Consider the following 17,423-nt stretch of genomic DNA (forward strand, 5'->3'; position numbering starts at 1 on the left):
AAGAGAGTATAAAATTACATTACATTATTTAGGAGCTCAAAGGCACACCAATCGAGGACCTAAATACAAATCAAGATGAATACAGATGCTCAGGCAAGTGAAACTTGGCCAGACATATGCGCAGATCAACAATATCTCGAGCACCTGTGATCACAAGAAGTTACATAAAAGAGCTCGAGGTTGGAAGGGGTTATCTTACCTATTACTCTGCATTTTGGACTTGGGCCGGGTCCTCTTGGTGGCGCGTGAATATTCCTCCGGCATGGGCATTGAAGACGCGTACCCGTGCTCCATCTCTGCCAAGGACAAGAAAAGGAAGGCATGAGTTACAGGTGGCACTCATGATGTCAGTGGTGATGTTGTTGTTGGTGGTGGTGGTATTAGTGTTAATGTTGACGTTGGTGGTGGTTGTACCAGTGGAAGTGGTAGTGGTGAATTTGTGATGACACCGGTGATGGTCGCGTTGGTGGTGGTGATGCTGGTGGCGGTAGTAGTAGTTGTGGTGATAAGGGTGGTGCCACAAATATCAAGATTGTTGTTGTTGCAGGTGGTGATAATGGCGATGGTACTGACGGTTGTGTTAACGTGGTACTGGAGGAAGTGTTGTCAGTGGTGCTGGCACTGATGTAACCATTCAATAAATAAGGGTAAGGTTTCTTTACTAAATATATTAGAACACATGAGTCAATCAGGTGACCTTAAGTGTCACTTAGTCTTAATCACTAACACTTATACCCATCAAGTGTCACTTAGTCTTTACACTTATGACCATCAGCTCGGCCAAAAACTGATTATTCTCGCCGGTTCTAGAGCCTAGAGCGGGCCCTAGAATTACTGAACTCGACCGGATGATAACTCCTGTCTCCTTACTGTCGTTAGGCAAGCTATGACTGACCGTCAGATAGTGGTGGTGGTCCTAATAGTGGAGATACCAGTGGCGGTGGTATTGGTGATATTGGTGTCGGTAGTACTGGTGGTAGTAGAAGTAGTGGTGGGACTGGTGGTGGTAGTGCTGGGAGTGGTGGTGCTATTGGTATTGATATTTATGTTGATGATCTTGTTGTTGCTGCTGCTGTTGATGGTAGTGATGCCTTTCTGATACAACTAATTCTTTCTGTTAGAAGTGTGGAACTTACGCCACGAGGAGCATAGCTGCCCCCCAAAGACGTCACCTTTACCCTGTATGTAGACACAACCCAAGCAAATGACAATCGGCTGCAGCCTTGCGGGATTGAACCGAGTACATTTTTACGAGGCGATAATGAAGTCCAAGAAGCCACAAGTGGATTAAATCCACCACGACCGACAAACTGTTTGAAATTATTGTGGTCACGGATTGAATAAGAAACTCGAAACTACTAACAAAAGCTATCTCTACAAGACTGGTACCCTAACGAAATACTTTTTAAATTCGAGAGAATTTTCTGTCTACTGTTGGCAACATTTACTAAAATACAGGTAAACTTGTCGAATGAAATTAACATTATCAGTGTGAAGAAATAAAAATACAAAATAACAAGAATTGGAAGAACATAACATGTAGACTCGAGTGATCTAATTACGTTGATTTATAACAAGCTTGCAACACTAGGCATCCCCCCTTTATTCATCATTTCACCCATTTGCCGACAAGCGATTTTGTTTTTTCGAGGAAGTCTTGCTTAATCCTTTCACTGGTACACAGGTTTTGTAAATTTTCTTTGACTGCCGTCTGTTCATTTCATTCAGCCAAGGAAAATTCCATTTGCAACAAAAAGAATTAACAAGCAAAATCATTTTAACCACAAGAATTCCTCACTTTGCTATGCATCCCAGTAAGTACTTTCCCTGCTCGTTCAGACCCCTCCATGCAAACAAGATTCTCACAATAAATGCAGCACAGCATTCTCTCCTTAACCCTCACTGCCCAAACCTTTTACATTCACCGCAACCAGCTCTGCCGCGTGCGTTCGTGATGCAACCTCACACTACCATCTTTTTCACCATCCATCATCCTAACCTGCACCACACCGCCAGAGCTGCTCGTTATCAACGCCGCCGCCGCCGCGTGCACACAACCGTTCGAATATTTTCACTGTAATTACTACCACCTCATTCTGTCATGACTATTTGCATCCTGGCCACTTCATCCATCATCCGACCTGTCTCAGCCGAGACCTGTATCTCCAACATGCCCCAACACTACAATTTATCACTTCTCACCCTCCTCATCATATTTCTAACATCCAAGTATAACTAGGGTTGCCAACCGTCCTTTATTTCAAAGGACAGTCCTTTATTCAACTCTGCTTGTCCTTGTCCTTTATTGAAATTTGAAATGACACTATTTGTCCTTTATTTTGAAATTGTTTGATGGTAGTTCAATTTCCTGCTCTCAAAATGTGATGATTGCAAAAGCGTTTACTTCTTGTAAGAGTGCAGACTCTGTCAACTCTGCATTCTGCACAATACCAAATGCAGAGCAACAGACTGCAGACCAGGGTGTACAATTAGCCTCATTTTATGTATAACTCAATTTTCCGTTAAAAAAAAGGCACTCATTTTGGGAAAACCAGAAATTAGTAAACTATGTTACTAAACATGAGAACCACTACCAAGAAAAAAGAAAAGAAAAACAATAGAGAAAGAAAGGAGGTGCCTATCAACTAAACTCATTAAGAACCAAAACAAATATGGTGCATTATACAACAATGTAATGATGAGACCCTTCACAAAATCGAGCTCTAATTTGTTATATCAGAAGAATAGTGAAATCTATGAGAAAACTTGTAATAGTAGTGCCAATATTTCATGTTATTAACAGATATTTGGAAAAACAGAATAGATTTCAATGAAATTCAACATTTGGCAAATTATCAAACCCTTCTTAGGCCATTCATTTCCCAAAGTTTCAGAAATTTGTAGAAGTAGTAGAACATTTGAAGCTAGAAGAAAAGCTTAAAGATGGATGAACTTTTTGATGAAGTAGTATTAATTCAGACACTTCAACACTATCAAAAGCTTTGAACTCTTCATAAGCTCAAAAACAACAACCAGAAAGTGATATTTCATTTCTAAATCTATGAACTTTAAATGTATCAATGTTTTCAAAATAGTTTATTTTGTACTATAAAATCCTGGAACATCATCTTATTGTGAGACTTTTTAGTTTAATGTCATTTAAATGGCGATATGATAGGAACTGATGCTCTGTTGAATTAGGAATGAGCTTCTCATACATTTTAACATAAAAGATAGTTGTTTGGAATTTGCTAAAAACAGCAAAGATGATACAAATTTTCTGAAGGTAGCAAAAAGCCAGGGCAAATATAGTTTTAAAGATTAGAATCCTTTGATCAAGATAAAATAAATGTCTTCTCATTCTTGTTTTTGTATTTTCATTTAGGTAAGAGAAATGTAATTTTGAACTGCATTTAATATTGGCATCTATTATGATGAGCCACTTAAATAAATATCAAAAAAGTTTTAATGTCCTTTATTGTAGCTTAACAGAGTTGGCAACCCTAAGTATAACTAACATAGAGCTGGCAACAATAATGTTCGGCGCCCGTAGAGCGAATATGAGCTAGCTGACCGAGGAACATTACCCGATTGGAGAAAAGAAAGAAAGGAAGAAAAAGAAGGTCGCTCAGTAGGAAAAGTGCGAAGAGCTCTGAAAAGGATCTAGAGCCTGTAGACATCAATGCAAATAACAGCAACCTAGGAATGATGACCTCTGCTGGCGTCACTGCATGAAAGTCATGCCAAAAAATACAACCTTCTCACTACGATATTATGAGAGGAGAGACACAATAAACATACAGAAAAAATGAAAGTAATCTATCTCAATATTACAACTAACTGAGACAAAGAACATGGAGCACGTGAAGAACTCAAACCACTTACACGAAGGTCGAAGACCGCCTCAATGGGAAACGCGAGACGTCTTCGGGAGGATCGCGAGCTTCTGCCACGAGAAACCTGACCTGCTCACAAATTATACATAATTCACCTGCAGGAGGAACACGAACCGACAACAGAAGGGATACGCGAAACCACCAGGAGGAATACGAGCCACCATGATCCCAAGAAGCGCCGCAAATGGCCGCCGTTAGATGAAATGAAGTGGTGCGTGTTGCCGGGATTGAGCAGGAGTTGAAAGCACTGACCGTTGCGACAAAACTACATATATGCACTCTGATCAACAAAGTGTGGCCCCGAGATGCTGTTTACTGTGTCAGCGGTCAATACCTGAAATACCTTGTTCCTTTAGCAGGGCAGGAGAGTGGGGGTCCCTTCTAATAAATTCGCTTGGCCGCTGTTAAAACAATGTACAAGTCATGAATAACAAGAAAGCAGCTTAGCTGAGGTAAGCTGACTCCTTTCGCTAAGCCTGACGAGGTTTTCTCTACTGAATAAAATCGTCTGGTGACAGTCTGAACTTCAACATGCAATATAAACTACACATATATACCAAAGAGTCTCCCCCCTAAAGCCCATCCAACGCGCCGCTTATCTTAGCACCTCGTGGATGAAGGGTTATTCCAGTCCTCCGTCACACCGCTTGGGTCAAAGGAAATGGCAAGACAGAGCACCTCCACAGAAGGGTTCCACTGCTAGTGCTTCGTCCATTTTCAAGTACTCTCCATTCACTTTTATCCTCTACAACTTCTCTCTTCCTTGGTCGAAAGATATTTCTCTTGCATCCATATACCTCATTCTCGGTCTTCTTCTCACGTCTACTCCATACACTTCTGCTTTCCACACTTTTATTTTTATTTTGTCTTCCTTTATTCTTCCCATATTCCCAAACCGTCTCAGTACTCTTTGATCTATCTTACCTAACAGCTCTTTTCTCTTCCCTCTTCTGTCTCACCTTCACATTTCTCATTCTTTCTACCCTAACACATCTTAGGCACGTTTTGCTACCCTACTTAAAACTCTCCTGATCCACCTTTATGACTCTTCAGAGCAATATTGTCCCCAAGTCCTGGAGAGCTGATAATGAAATATTCATGCAAATGATGAACCTATTCATCATAATAAGTTCCATTCCACCCAAACACTGGGATATTTTTCCTCCAACACCCTACCTCCAACCTTCATTTGAATAGCTAGAACATGACTTCGTTTACAGAAATCTAGACTTCTCTAAGAATATTTCAACAGTACGAATATGACTAACATTCGTATAGGTCTACAATTTCTTAGTTCATCCTTCAGCTTTGACGGAAAGATAAACTGATATTTGGAGATTTGAAAAATAAAAAATTGTAACCCAAGTCGTTTTTACTCAAACGAACTTTCAACGGTCGGCGCTGGTGAATCCCGTGGAAACCCAATGTAACCCCCTTGAAACTCACATCTGACTTGCAACCACCATCAGTCCCTGTATATCTTTATCAGTTACATATTTTGAGACATAAGTAAACAAATGTAACAACAATAGTAGGTAAGACATAACGCTCACAATTCAAATGAACTAAGCTTGACCTTTTGTTAAAATAAAAAAGGGTAACTATCAACTGATATATTACCTTTATCCTGAAATATTAGTATCAATTCTCTCGCCAACGGCCTAATTTTCAGTAATTTCTCACGCACGTCAAAAAAAGCTAATTCTAACTTGAAAAAGTGAACACGAACTCGTTCATCTCCGAAACTAACCTGAATCGCTCGATGACTCGCGAGTAGCACATCCCAGGCGACTCGTTCCCACTTTACTTCTCATTCCGACAGCACACTGCACGATTCCTACAGTCACTTGATCATTTTTCGTCTCGCAAGGGGCGAGAATCTTAACCCCGAGGGAGTGTAAAAAAAAACAAAAACAAAAAAAAAACAGTGTCGGCCACAAGGAAGAGTGACATCCGACACGGCGGGTGTTATCAAGGCATGCTGAAGTAAAGACTATACTGTGCAAACCAATGCACTGGAAATATATCTTACAGATACTTTGTATCCAAAGTTCAGGCACAAACTACGATGCTATCGTTTGTACTGCCAACAATATCAATTGAGGCTATAAAAAAAAATCCAATGGAAAAGCAATTAATTGAGCACTTGGTTTTTCTTCAGAAGCTCGCTGGGATTCAACGTCGCCTCTTCTGCGCGCAGACGCGGTTTCCATGCCAACTTGCCAACCATGCTAACCACTAACTGCCACTTGCCCCAGCCACCCTAACACACCGAGCAAAGGTGACTGCTTCGGCCGTGGCTAAGGACCTTGAAGTATATGTTCCTCATTTTCCTTCACATAATGTGAGCTAATTTTGAACAGCAATGTACATTTTCTATGAATCTGGGCTTACTGTAATATCCGCGTCTGAATCAAATATCGGAAGTGAACCATCTTCACGAAGGGATAAAAGTAATCAATGTAGCCAGGTTGATCCCACTTGACGGTGACATCCACTGACCCAAATATAGTGTAAGAGGCTGGTAGATAAAGGAAGAATGTAAGATAGATAGAGGGGTAGGTGGTGAGAATTTAATTTTTTGAGTTGGATGTTTGGTAAATAACAGTCTAGGCGAAGGCGTTGCATAATCTCGCTCCACGTCTAAAGTTCATAAACAACCGCTAGGGACCCGATTTCATTGATGTTTTATGCTGATGCAACAATATGTAAAATAAGCCAGTGATGCATTGGTTTCAAAATTGCTTGAGTAAGCAGTATTGTTTAAGGCGTTTGTAACAGTCTCTCTGATTGGAGAAAGGGTGGAGGAGGAGAAAATTCAATTGATTCATGGGAGTAAAGTCACACCCTTAGGGGAAGCACTTAGATGTAAGAGTAAAGAATATTGGACTTAAAAAATAATGACGTCAATGCGAACTGAACTAGTGATCAAATTGAGGATTCCGGGTGGGAGTCCTCTGATGTACCTAAGACAATAACGTTGTAGATGAATTAGTGAAGAAAATCAAGAAAATATCTCAACCGTTTAAATACCCCTCTCCTACATATATACTAAGTGGAACTTGACAAAGTCGGATAATCTGAGGCTTGGGGCCTACAGATGAAAATAAAGTACCGGAAATTGAGTGACTAACCTACATAAAGACAGTGATGAAAACAAAGTTGAAAGTTAAAGGGGATCATAGAAGGGAACAATAGACGGAGTAGCAAACAGTAACAACAACGGAGGTAAGCGGGGGAAACATATAGGCTGGTATCTGATAGAATTAAATAGGCTGTGGAGACCAACAACTACCTCTGCGGTGGTCATGCAAGATTTAGTATTTTGTCTAACAATAAACACCGATTCTAACCTTGGAAATAATATCGCACCGATGAGTTGGAGTCATAGAAATGATAGCAGAAAAATTTAAGGAAGGTAGCAGATAGAGGGATAGTATATATACATATACATATTGGATTTGACAGATGAGAGTATGGGTGGAGGAAGAGCAAACGAAGATGAGGTGTATATTTTTATTGCTTAAAGACCAACTCGGTCTTGTTCAGAAAGCCGTCTATAATAGCATGAACCTTAGATTTGTACACATTCGAAGTTAGAAACTCGGACAAGGCATCCCGCGGATTGTCTGAGGAATCCCGTTCCCGTACCTCCCGTACCTATTTAATTATCAATTTACTTGCTACCTTAGATAAACACACAAAATATTCCCTGTCAACCTTCTCTGCGTAATACGGTTTGTCAGGTTGTGTCGAAAAACGCCTAGCCAAACAAAACAGAGACATGGGATCACTCGTTCAGCATGTGACAAATTAGGACGTTTGCCCCACTGGGATGGGGTCGAGATTTTACACATGGGGTTAAAAAGTCACATGAAATTTTTTTTAAAGCTGTCTATACTAACACTTTTGCAAACAACAATAACAAGGAAAATTTTATATATTGATCTACAGTAGTAAGTAAATTAGTAATATATTCAATAGGGAAGTATGTATTTGGTACGGTAGATACGGGAGCAGGATTCCCCGGGCAGCAGCGGGATGACCTGTCCGAGTTTCTAACTACGAGTGTGCATACTCGTAAATTTAAGGTTCATCTTTGTTCTTCGTCACACTATCATATATATTAGTGGAGAATAGTCTCATATAATAAAGGACTTCCGAATGACAACCGGCGACTGCTCCCTTCTCCCTACCGCTACAAGGTGATATTGATAATATAAAGAGTCCCAAACTAATATGGTACAGACAGCTGATCAACGGGTCATTATCATTACCTCCGCCATTCGTGCCCGTTCGTCTGTTTGTTAGCAACTTTATGTAAAAAGATATGAAAACATTATATCGTGTCTATTTGTTTACTTATCCATTTGTCTATTTATCTATTGTTCATTTATTTATTGAGCGTGGAATATGGTGATGATCCGGACATGGGAACATTTACTGAATCATATATATATTTTAGTATGGGACTGAAGCTCACTTAACACTTCATTAGATTTCGACCCGGATCTAGATTTTTTAAGACTAAAATGGGCCTTGGCAGAGGTCTGCGCTCTTAGAGCATTTCCAATTTATACTGTGCTTCAACGCAGCAAAGGGGTTAGTTGCCATGTGTCCAACCACTCGCTTCACTGATGCTTATTTAAATCAAAGAAATAAAAAAGACATAAAATCTGGAGTGCAAACCCACAGTCGGAGAAAATAAACTTCGAATAAATAAGAATCCTATATTTTATTTGAAGTTTATTTTCTCCGACTGTGGGTTTCCTGTGTGTCATTTACAAATTTGCTACTACATATCTGGTTAGAAATATATATATATATATATATATGTATATATATATATACATATATATGTATATATATATATATACATATATATGTATATATATATATATATATATATATATATATAGAGAGAGAGAGAGAGAGAGAGAGAGAGAGACTGGTTTTCACCATTTGCAGTGCAAAAGGGAAGAGAGCAAAGCAAATGCTTACACTGCCAACAAACGTTGTAAATTTGACACCAGCAACCCAGTTTTTGTGTGACCACGCCAGGTAGTAAGTGTAACTCAACAAACCGGCCACCTAACTTGTTCTTCCGCATTCCCACTTCCGACTACACTTTTCCTCAACTTAACTGTTATTTTCTATATAAAGCTTATACATAAAAAGGTTAAAAAATAGATCAATAAAATGCCCACAAACAGCCGTTCCAGAAAGAGTAGATCAAAGACTATGGCGATTCGAAGTCAAGTGTCTCGGGGTTGGAGAGGTGTTTCCATACTCTTCTTCCGATAGAGTCCAAGCCAATGATAAATGAAAAAGCCTCAGCGGGGTGAAAGAGAGTCCTGGAACCTCCAACCGGATGGAAAATATCCCGGCTGACCCTTGAAAAAGATAACTGTTTATAAAAATGATGGAACGTCTCAGAAAATCTATTGTTGCGTGGCCCCCTAAGAACAGCAATCATGAAAACTGCGATAGAAAAGAGATAAATATGCAAAACTGCGGCGGACAAGGAAAGACTGAAGTTCGTCAGTAAAAAAAGAAACACTGATAAGGCGGAAGGATTTGTACTCTACAAAGGATTACAAAGGCGGAGCATGCCGACAGGAGACCTTTTGATCCATATCTAGGTCGGATGCAAAGTACTCTCAAACATAAGAAACTTTCTCCATACAAGGTTGAGGAAGTTCCTCACAATGGATATGTCTAATGCAATATCTCAGAAATCTCAACCCACCCCAGATGATGACCAGGAGGCAAACAGAAACGTTAGATCATTAGTAGAACGTCCTTTGCGGAAGTCATTCTGGGTACTAGAGTAGAAAGCTATTTCATGATTTTCCATTAAGAATAGATTGGGAGCTTTTGGTAAGCAAGGAATTAAAGCTACGGGGCAATAGCCTGTGAGCGGTCATCTTTCTTGGGAATGGGATCAATGTCGGCATATTTCAAGCATAAAGGTTAGAAGCAAGTTGACAGAGACAGAACAGTTTGCCTATGCAGAGATTCAATAGAGAGGCACGGTTTTTAAGAACGAAACTGGGCACTCCAAAGAGAATGTAAGCTTTCTTAGTGTAAAAACCAGAGAGAGCGGAAAAAACATCCTTGGTAGAAATCTATATATTAATACGCTTGTAAATCTATCGTGTGTGTCACCCGGTGACGTCACGGCAACGAAGCCTTCCAAAATTTCTGACGACTGATTGGCTGCAAGCGAAGCGAGAGTGGTGACGTCACGGCAACGGAGACGACTTATTGGCCGAGAGCGGTGATGTCACGGCAAAAAGGAGACGACTGATTGGCTGCCAGCTAAGCGACTGTGGTGACGTCACTGCAACGGAGACGACGTCAAGGTGCAAAGGAATCGAGGTAGTTTTATTCTGGCTAAAGACAGACGATTTCATTCACCTATTTATCACATTCTTTCGATAAATGAAATTAAAAAAGGCATTTATTCAAAGCTTAACGTGTGACGTCATGTCGCGTTGCTTTCTGAGCTCCTGACAGAACCTCACGAAAATAAGTAGATAAATAAATAAACAGTATTCAAACGTCTATACAAGTTCAATCATAGGTTACATGAAGATAATCAAACGTCTATAAATGTTTATTGTGACATAACATAAAAGATTCAAAAATCTTTATTGCGTTTATGATTGATCTAACGAGAAAGAGAAACAGAGAGAGAGAGAGAGAGAGAGACAACGGGAGAATTTGACGACAACGTTGGGAGACTTTGACGACTCCTTTTGGAGACTGAAGACTCCTTCGGGAGATTTTGAAGACTTCGTAATACTTCAAAGTTGAATAACCGTGGAATTTCCGCGGGTCCTATGTGACATGACATAAACGATTCAATTTTTTTTATTGCCTTTATGATTGACCTAACGAGAAAGAGAGAGAGAGAGAGAGACGACGGGAGAATTTGACGTCGGGAGACTTTGACGACTCCTTTTGGAGACTGAAGACTCCTTCGGGAGATTTTGAAGACTCCTTCGTAAATCCCGTGGAATTTCCACAGGTCCTGCTAGTTAAGATGAATGTACAAACCAGAAGGATCATCAAGAGACATAGTACTGAGATCTAACTCAAGTTTTAGCCAAGACCAGCATTTTCATGGGAAGAGACAGCAACACTGCCGTCGTCGTGAAAGAGAAATGTAATTTTTGAAAATCCTGTTGGCTTGGCGATAGTTTTGCGTAAAGAATTGGAAGAGGCAAGGTTTTGACAGCTCTTATTGATAAAGAGTGTTTGGGTTGGTTTGATTTTGCAGGATTCCTTGCAGAAGAAACAAAATGTTCGAGTCTAAATGGTTCTGTGCTGTTTGTAAGCTTGGACCCTGCTTTGGATAGCACGGTTACAAGTGTGGTTTTATAGATCTAGAATTAAAAGATATTTGCGAAATGCTTGGCTCCATGCCTGAAATTACTACTTCTACGACACATTTTGTAATCATTGAGAGATCACTAGAATGGAAGCAGTAAATATCCCACGGAAAATCGATGAAATACTGCCACATAGATTCCCAGTTTCAGAGGGATCAGTTTGTTGAGTGTAGTTGGGAAGGCGTATGGGAGGGTTATAATTGAGAGAATTAGGAGAGGAACAGAGGAAGTAATTGGTGAGGAGCAGTGTGGGTTTAGGAGAGGTAGGGGCTGTGTGGATCAGATTTTTGTGATAAGACAGATTTGTGAGAAAGCTTTAGGAAAGGGTAAGGATGTCTTTTGGGCCTTTATGGATTTAGAAAAGGCTTATGATAGGGTAGACAGGAAGGCACTGTGGGAGGTTTAGCAGATATGGTATTGGGGGAAAGCTGTTAAGAGCAGTCAAGAGTTTTTATGAGAGTAGTAGAGCCTGTGTTAGAATCAGAAATGGAGAGAGTGAATGGTTTGAGGTAAAAGTGGGACTACGTCAGGGATGTGTCATGTCGCCATTGCTGTTCAATGTGTATATGGATGGGGGTGGTACGGGAGGTAGATGCAAGAGTAATGGGCAGGGGACCGGAGTTGATTGCGGAAAATGGAGAAAAGTGTGAGGTAAGTCAGTTGTTGTTTGCTGATGACACTGCACTTGTGGCAGGGTCAGAGGAGGCATTGGGAGAGTTAGTGACTGAGTTTGGGAGGGTGTGTGATAGGAGAAAGTTGAAGGTGAATGTGGGTAAAAGTAAGGTGATGAGGTGTACAAGAGGAGAGGATGGTAGAGAGTTGGAAGTAAGTCTTAAAGGGGAGAGGCTGGAAGAAGTGGATAGTTTTAGGTACTTGGGGTCATATGTGGCTGCAAAGGGAGGAGTAGAGGTAGAGGTAAGCTGTAGATTGAGAGAAGCAAATAAATGCCTTGGGGGATTTAAAAAAGTAATGAGAAATAGACATTTGGGAATTAATGCAAAGAGGAATTTGTATTAAGGGGTAATTGTGCCGACAGTGCTGTGTGGGGCAGAGACATGGAATTTGAGAGAGGCAGAGAGGAAGAGTTTAAATGAGTTTGAGATGAAATGTCTGAGAAGTATGGTGAGGGTTACAAGGATGGATAGAGTGAGAAACGAGGGAGAAGGAGAGCTGGGATGGAAAAGGAGTTGGCTGAGAGGGCTGATGAAAGACTATTAGGATGGTTTGGACACATGGAAAGAATGGATGAAGGAAGACTGGTGAAAGTGGTATGGAAGGCAGAGATGGAGGGAGTGAATTTGAGAGGACGACCGAGGATGAGATGGATGGATGGGGTGACAGGGGCGTTGAGCAAGAGGGGAATGTCTGTGGAGCAGGGAAGGGAGGTGGCAGAAGATAAGGATGAGTGGAGAAGGGCTGTGTATAGATGATACTGTGATGAAAAGAAAGGGAAGGGATGGGAGGATGGGGGGGGGAGTGGGAAAGTGTGAATGATACTTTGACGCAGCCCGAAGGGACTTCTCCCCGTCCTCCATTTTCTATGTGAGGGGACGGAGAGGGGGGGTCGCCAATTAAGTGAAGCGGCCTTGCTGTGGATGTGCTGTGTCCTGCTGCATTGCTTCTGACCCAGGGTGGTGGGCGGGATGCAGGGATGACCCGTCGTCCACGAGGAGCTAAGATGTGAGGGTGGAAGGGATGATGGGTGGGAGTGGGTTTATGCCTTTTGACTTGGCTACCTCCCTGATAAGGGGGAAAAAGCCTTTTGTATATAGGTAGATAGAATTATGGTTATGGGTTAAAGCATAAATATCTGGTACACTTAGGCCTAACTTGCAATTGTCTTTATAAAATAATCATTTTTAAATTAGATTAAAATGGTTCGTGATTTTCTTTACTCTGATTTCTATTTTTCATTGCTTCACTCGTAGGCCTATCGTATTCACTAGTAACTATGATCAGTAGCCTGTTTCTATTTCGTATATTTCAAACCACTAAATTTCTTTGATAAATGTATGATTTTCATATTTTTAAGTAGCTTGATCATAATCTAGCATATTTCTATTAAAGGAAAATCTGACAAAACTACCGAAAATGAAGGAAAAGAAAATTCACTGGGAGACACTGCTTCAGGCAGATTTTGCAGCTGTTGTTTGTTTACATTAGTTAGTACTAGTGGCACACAATGCCGTTACATGGTGGCAACACGAATTGATGTTTATTTATGTTGAAGTAGAAGCATTGCAGTACAGTACAAAATATGATATATATATACAATATATATATAGTTTCACTCTCCTTACAGGAAACAACTACAAATACATGACCACAAATACTTTTACCCAGACTGACAACGATAGCTTGTCAGTATTGTGTATTTTTCTTTTTTATTATTATTATTAATGGATTGTTTTTTGTTTCCATTTGGAGAGACCACTTAGTGTACATATGCACTGCACACACTCACTATTGCCTCCAAAAGTAAAAGCAAAACCATACAAAAACTGCTAAATTGTGCAATTGGTAAAACCAAACAGGGAAACCATGTTAAAGAAATAATTTTATTGGACTTAAGGAGTCGGAGTCGGATAAAAAATTCCGACTCCGACTCCGACTCCTAGTACTCTTAGAAATCCGACTCCGACTCCGACTCCAGCTAAAACCTCCGACTCCCTCCGACTCCGCAACCCTGCCTATAATGAACCTTTCTTTCTGTGCTCTGGAAAAATAAACAACTGAGAGCATTTGCAAGAGGATTCTAAAGTCTCCGATCTTAGACCTATCTTTTCGATGAAGCCTTTCGTCGAGGTGTCGTACCGTACACGGCTTGTTCTGCCCAACGTCGTGCAATTCAATTTAAAGTCAAATTCTTCAATACCATTAAACCAAAGCGCAAACTGAGATGCAGGCGGCACAGGCGACGCAACACAGAACAAAGGCAGACTTCCTGTTATCAAATTGAAGTACAACTTGAACTTCTCACTTGCTTGAAATGCTCCTAGATGTACCACCTCGTATTTCAAGTGAGAGAGTTCAAAATGTACTTCAATTTAGCAGCAGAAAGTCTGTCTTTGCACTGTGCTGCGTTGCCTGTGTCGCCTGCGTCTCAGTTTGCGCGTTTACACTGGTGCGCCTTGCACCTAGTTGGCGTGCGGCTACGCATGCCTCTCCGCATGCGCATGCCTGTTTCTTATCATGCCGAGAGTGAAGCAGTCGTCAACATGTCTGCTCTCGATCAAGCAGTTGCTGCTGCCGCAGCTGGTGTTAACTATCGGAGTTAAACTTCCACAGACAAGTAAAGAGGCGATAATCCTCAATAAAGTTAATATTTTTTTTGTTTGACCAACCCGCAATACTGACAGTAGAGTAAACACGTGTATATCAAATGGTGGCTGGCGTGCGACTGGTGACTGTTGCAAGAGTCTCCCCATCTGTGATGGGGAGACACTTGCGTCTACGTGCATGTGCGCACAGATTTGAGGCAGGCCTCCCCTTGCGCAGAGGCTTGCCTCAGCTTGCCTCTCCATGAAATAGGCGCATGCCTCCTGTGCGCACGAAAAGTTGCACCGGTGTAAACGCGCCCTTGGGCTAAACACACGTATATATCTAATCAACACGAACTACTGTATGTGCTCAAGTTGGCAACTTATCAACAAGATTTCATCGTTCGTACCCTTGCTCTCCCAGCCCTTGAGGTAATGCCAGGTTACTTACTGCCCACTTTCATCACCAATCTACTCCCCCAACACCACCACTTGTATAATACATACAGAAACAGGAGCCCTAACAATACATTTACCCGTTAAAAGTCAGTGACGGTGACAGATCAACAACTCGTTTATTATTTGCCAGTGTCATGTTATTATTAACTTGATAGTACATAGCATTTATGTTTACACATTTTTTAAAATCCCTGGCTCTGCTATCCTATCTGCTCTAACCATTACACATAAATATGGCTACATCGACACCACATTCTGTGCGACCGTTTGACCTTTTGTGTTTGTTCATGTTGGGACTCAACAACTATAAACACGACGAGCCGTGTGAACATTAGACTTTCCCGTTCGTATAATTCCTCAAAAGAAGTTAATGATGGTCTAGGTGCGCATTCTTCATTAAAAATTCATTCTTTCTGAGGATTATCACCGAATATACAAAGATACCAGAAGACATAACCTTGTGAATTCAGTATAACTAAATCAACACATGGTCACGTGATTCGCAACCCAGAGGTTGAAAACACGAATGTCTAAAATGCACACAGACTTCTACGAACTTCTACGAGTGCTGATGACGAACCAGGGTTCGAATTCAAAGTTGACCATCAACACCTCATCCTTGCGTTCCGCAGAAAACAACAAGGAACAAACCGGTACCTGTCAAAGGGAGCAGTCTCTATACGCCATTGCTTCATCAATAACAAATTCTGTTCGACCGAGAGCTCTCCTTCAATGCCAAGAGTAACTACGAAGCAAAAGTGCTCCTGAATGGTACATTTGTTGCAAAAACACTTGCCCTTCAATCAACCATCCATAAATAACGTTTGTAACCAAGCCACACCCATATGAACATCCATTCTATTCTCATGCCAAATACCACCTCATCATCAACGTTTGAACGCCTGCCAAGGACCAACCAATCAGCACTGGCACTGCCAATGCTGCCAGTGCCACCTCATGCTTCCGTCAGGAAGTTTCTGTACGCTATCGATGCATATACTTTCGAACACCGACGTGCGTATCTGTGTTTGTTCAGGTCTATAGGCGCGCGCGCGCGCGCGTGCGTGCGTGTGTGTGTGTGTGTGTGTGTGTGTGTGTGTGTGTGTGTGTGTGTGTGTGTGTGTGTGTGTGTGTGTATTCACCTCGGATCTGCTGCAGTCTCTGCGTGCGTGTGTGTGTGTGTGTGTGTGTGTGTGTGTGTGTGTGTGTGTGTGTGTGTGTGTGTGTGTGTACGAATGCGTGCATGCAGGTGTGCATATGTATGTGCGTGAAATCTGTGAGTGCGTGCATATATGTGTACATATGTGATTTTATGTGTGGACGTGTGTGTGTGTGTGTGTGTGTGTGTGTGTGTGTGTGTGTGTGTGTGTGTGTGTGTGTGTGTGTGTGTGTGTGTGTGTGTGTGTGTGTGTGTGTGTGTGTGTGTGTGTGTGTGTGTGTGTGTGTGTGTGTGTGTGTGTGTGTGTGTGTGTGTGTGTGTGTGTGTGTGTGTGTGTGTGTGTGTGTGTGTGTGTGTGTGTGTGTGTGTGTGTGTGTACGAATGTATGCATACGGGTGTGAGTGTGTGTGTGCGTGAGGTTTGTGTGCATGCGTGTGTGTGTGTGTATGTGTGTGTGTGTGTGTGTGTGTGTGTGTGTGTGTGTGTGTGTGTGTGTGTGTGTGTGTGTGTGTGTGTGTGTGTGTGTGTGTGTGTGTGTGTGTGTGAGGGTGATAGTGTGTGTGTGTGTGTGTGTGTGTGTGTGTGTGTGTGTGTGTGTGTGTGTGTGTGTGTGTGTGTGTGTGTGTGTGTGTGTGTGTGTGTGTGTCCGGGTGAATGTGTGTGTGATTCACCATGGTTTTAGATCATGTGTTGGAGTCGTGGCCGACACCTACTACCCTCTTGGATGAGAGCTCAGAGTTCATATATGGCCGGATCTATGGGTAATGCTGCGACAACATACACACAATTCCTTATCAAACAGAGCGGGGAGCCCGGCTTCCAGTGCTGTGATACTTTCCTGTCCTGGGCGGGGACTGCACTCACTCCGCTGAGTTAGCAGGTGCCGCTACACTAGTAAACCTGTGTGTGTATTCACTTGTATTCACTTGGTCTTTGGATCACGTGTTGGACTCGTGATCGACAGCTATTTCCCTCCTGGAAGAGAGCTCAGAGCTCGTAGGTCCGATCTATGGGTAATGCTATGACCTTGCACACACACACACCCCCAACTCCCCGCCCACGAGAGTTGGAGTAACACCCCTCAGCGCTGCGATACTGATATTATTTCAGCCCCGGGCGAGGATCGAACCCGGACCTCCGTAGTGGCAGGCCAGAGCTCTAACCACAGCGCCATGAGAGGTGTGTGTGAGGTGTGTGTGTGTGTGTGTGTGTGTGTGTGTGTGTGTGTGTGTGTGTGTGTGTGTGTGTGTGT

At 41.9% G+C, this 17,423-nt stretch overlaps 1 protein-coding gene across 1 annotated transcript in view; it reads right to left on the minus strand.

The window, feature by feature from the left end:
- Nucleotides 1-17,423, minus strand: part of LOC143041663 (max dimerization protein 1-like) — a 165,326-nt gene that overhangs the window by 99,192 nt on the left and 48,711 nt on the right. The window contains exon 2 of the mRNA XM_076213668.1: nucleotides 200-296. Within this exon, the coding sequence (XP_076069783.1) occupies nucleotides 200-296 (97 nt within the window). The remainder of the gene's footprint in view (nucleotides 1-199; nucleotides 297-17,423) is intronic.

This window comes from Oratosquilla oratoria, chromosome 31, assembly GCF_046742065.1.
Source record: "Oratosquilla oratoria isolate Oo_2021 chromosome 31, ASM4674206v1, whole genome shotgun sequence".
Classification (NCBI taxonomy): domain Eukaryota; kingdom Metazoa; phylum Arthropoda; class Malacostraca; order Stomatopoda; family Squillidae; genus Oratosquilla; species Oratosquilla oratoria.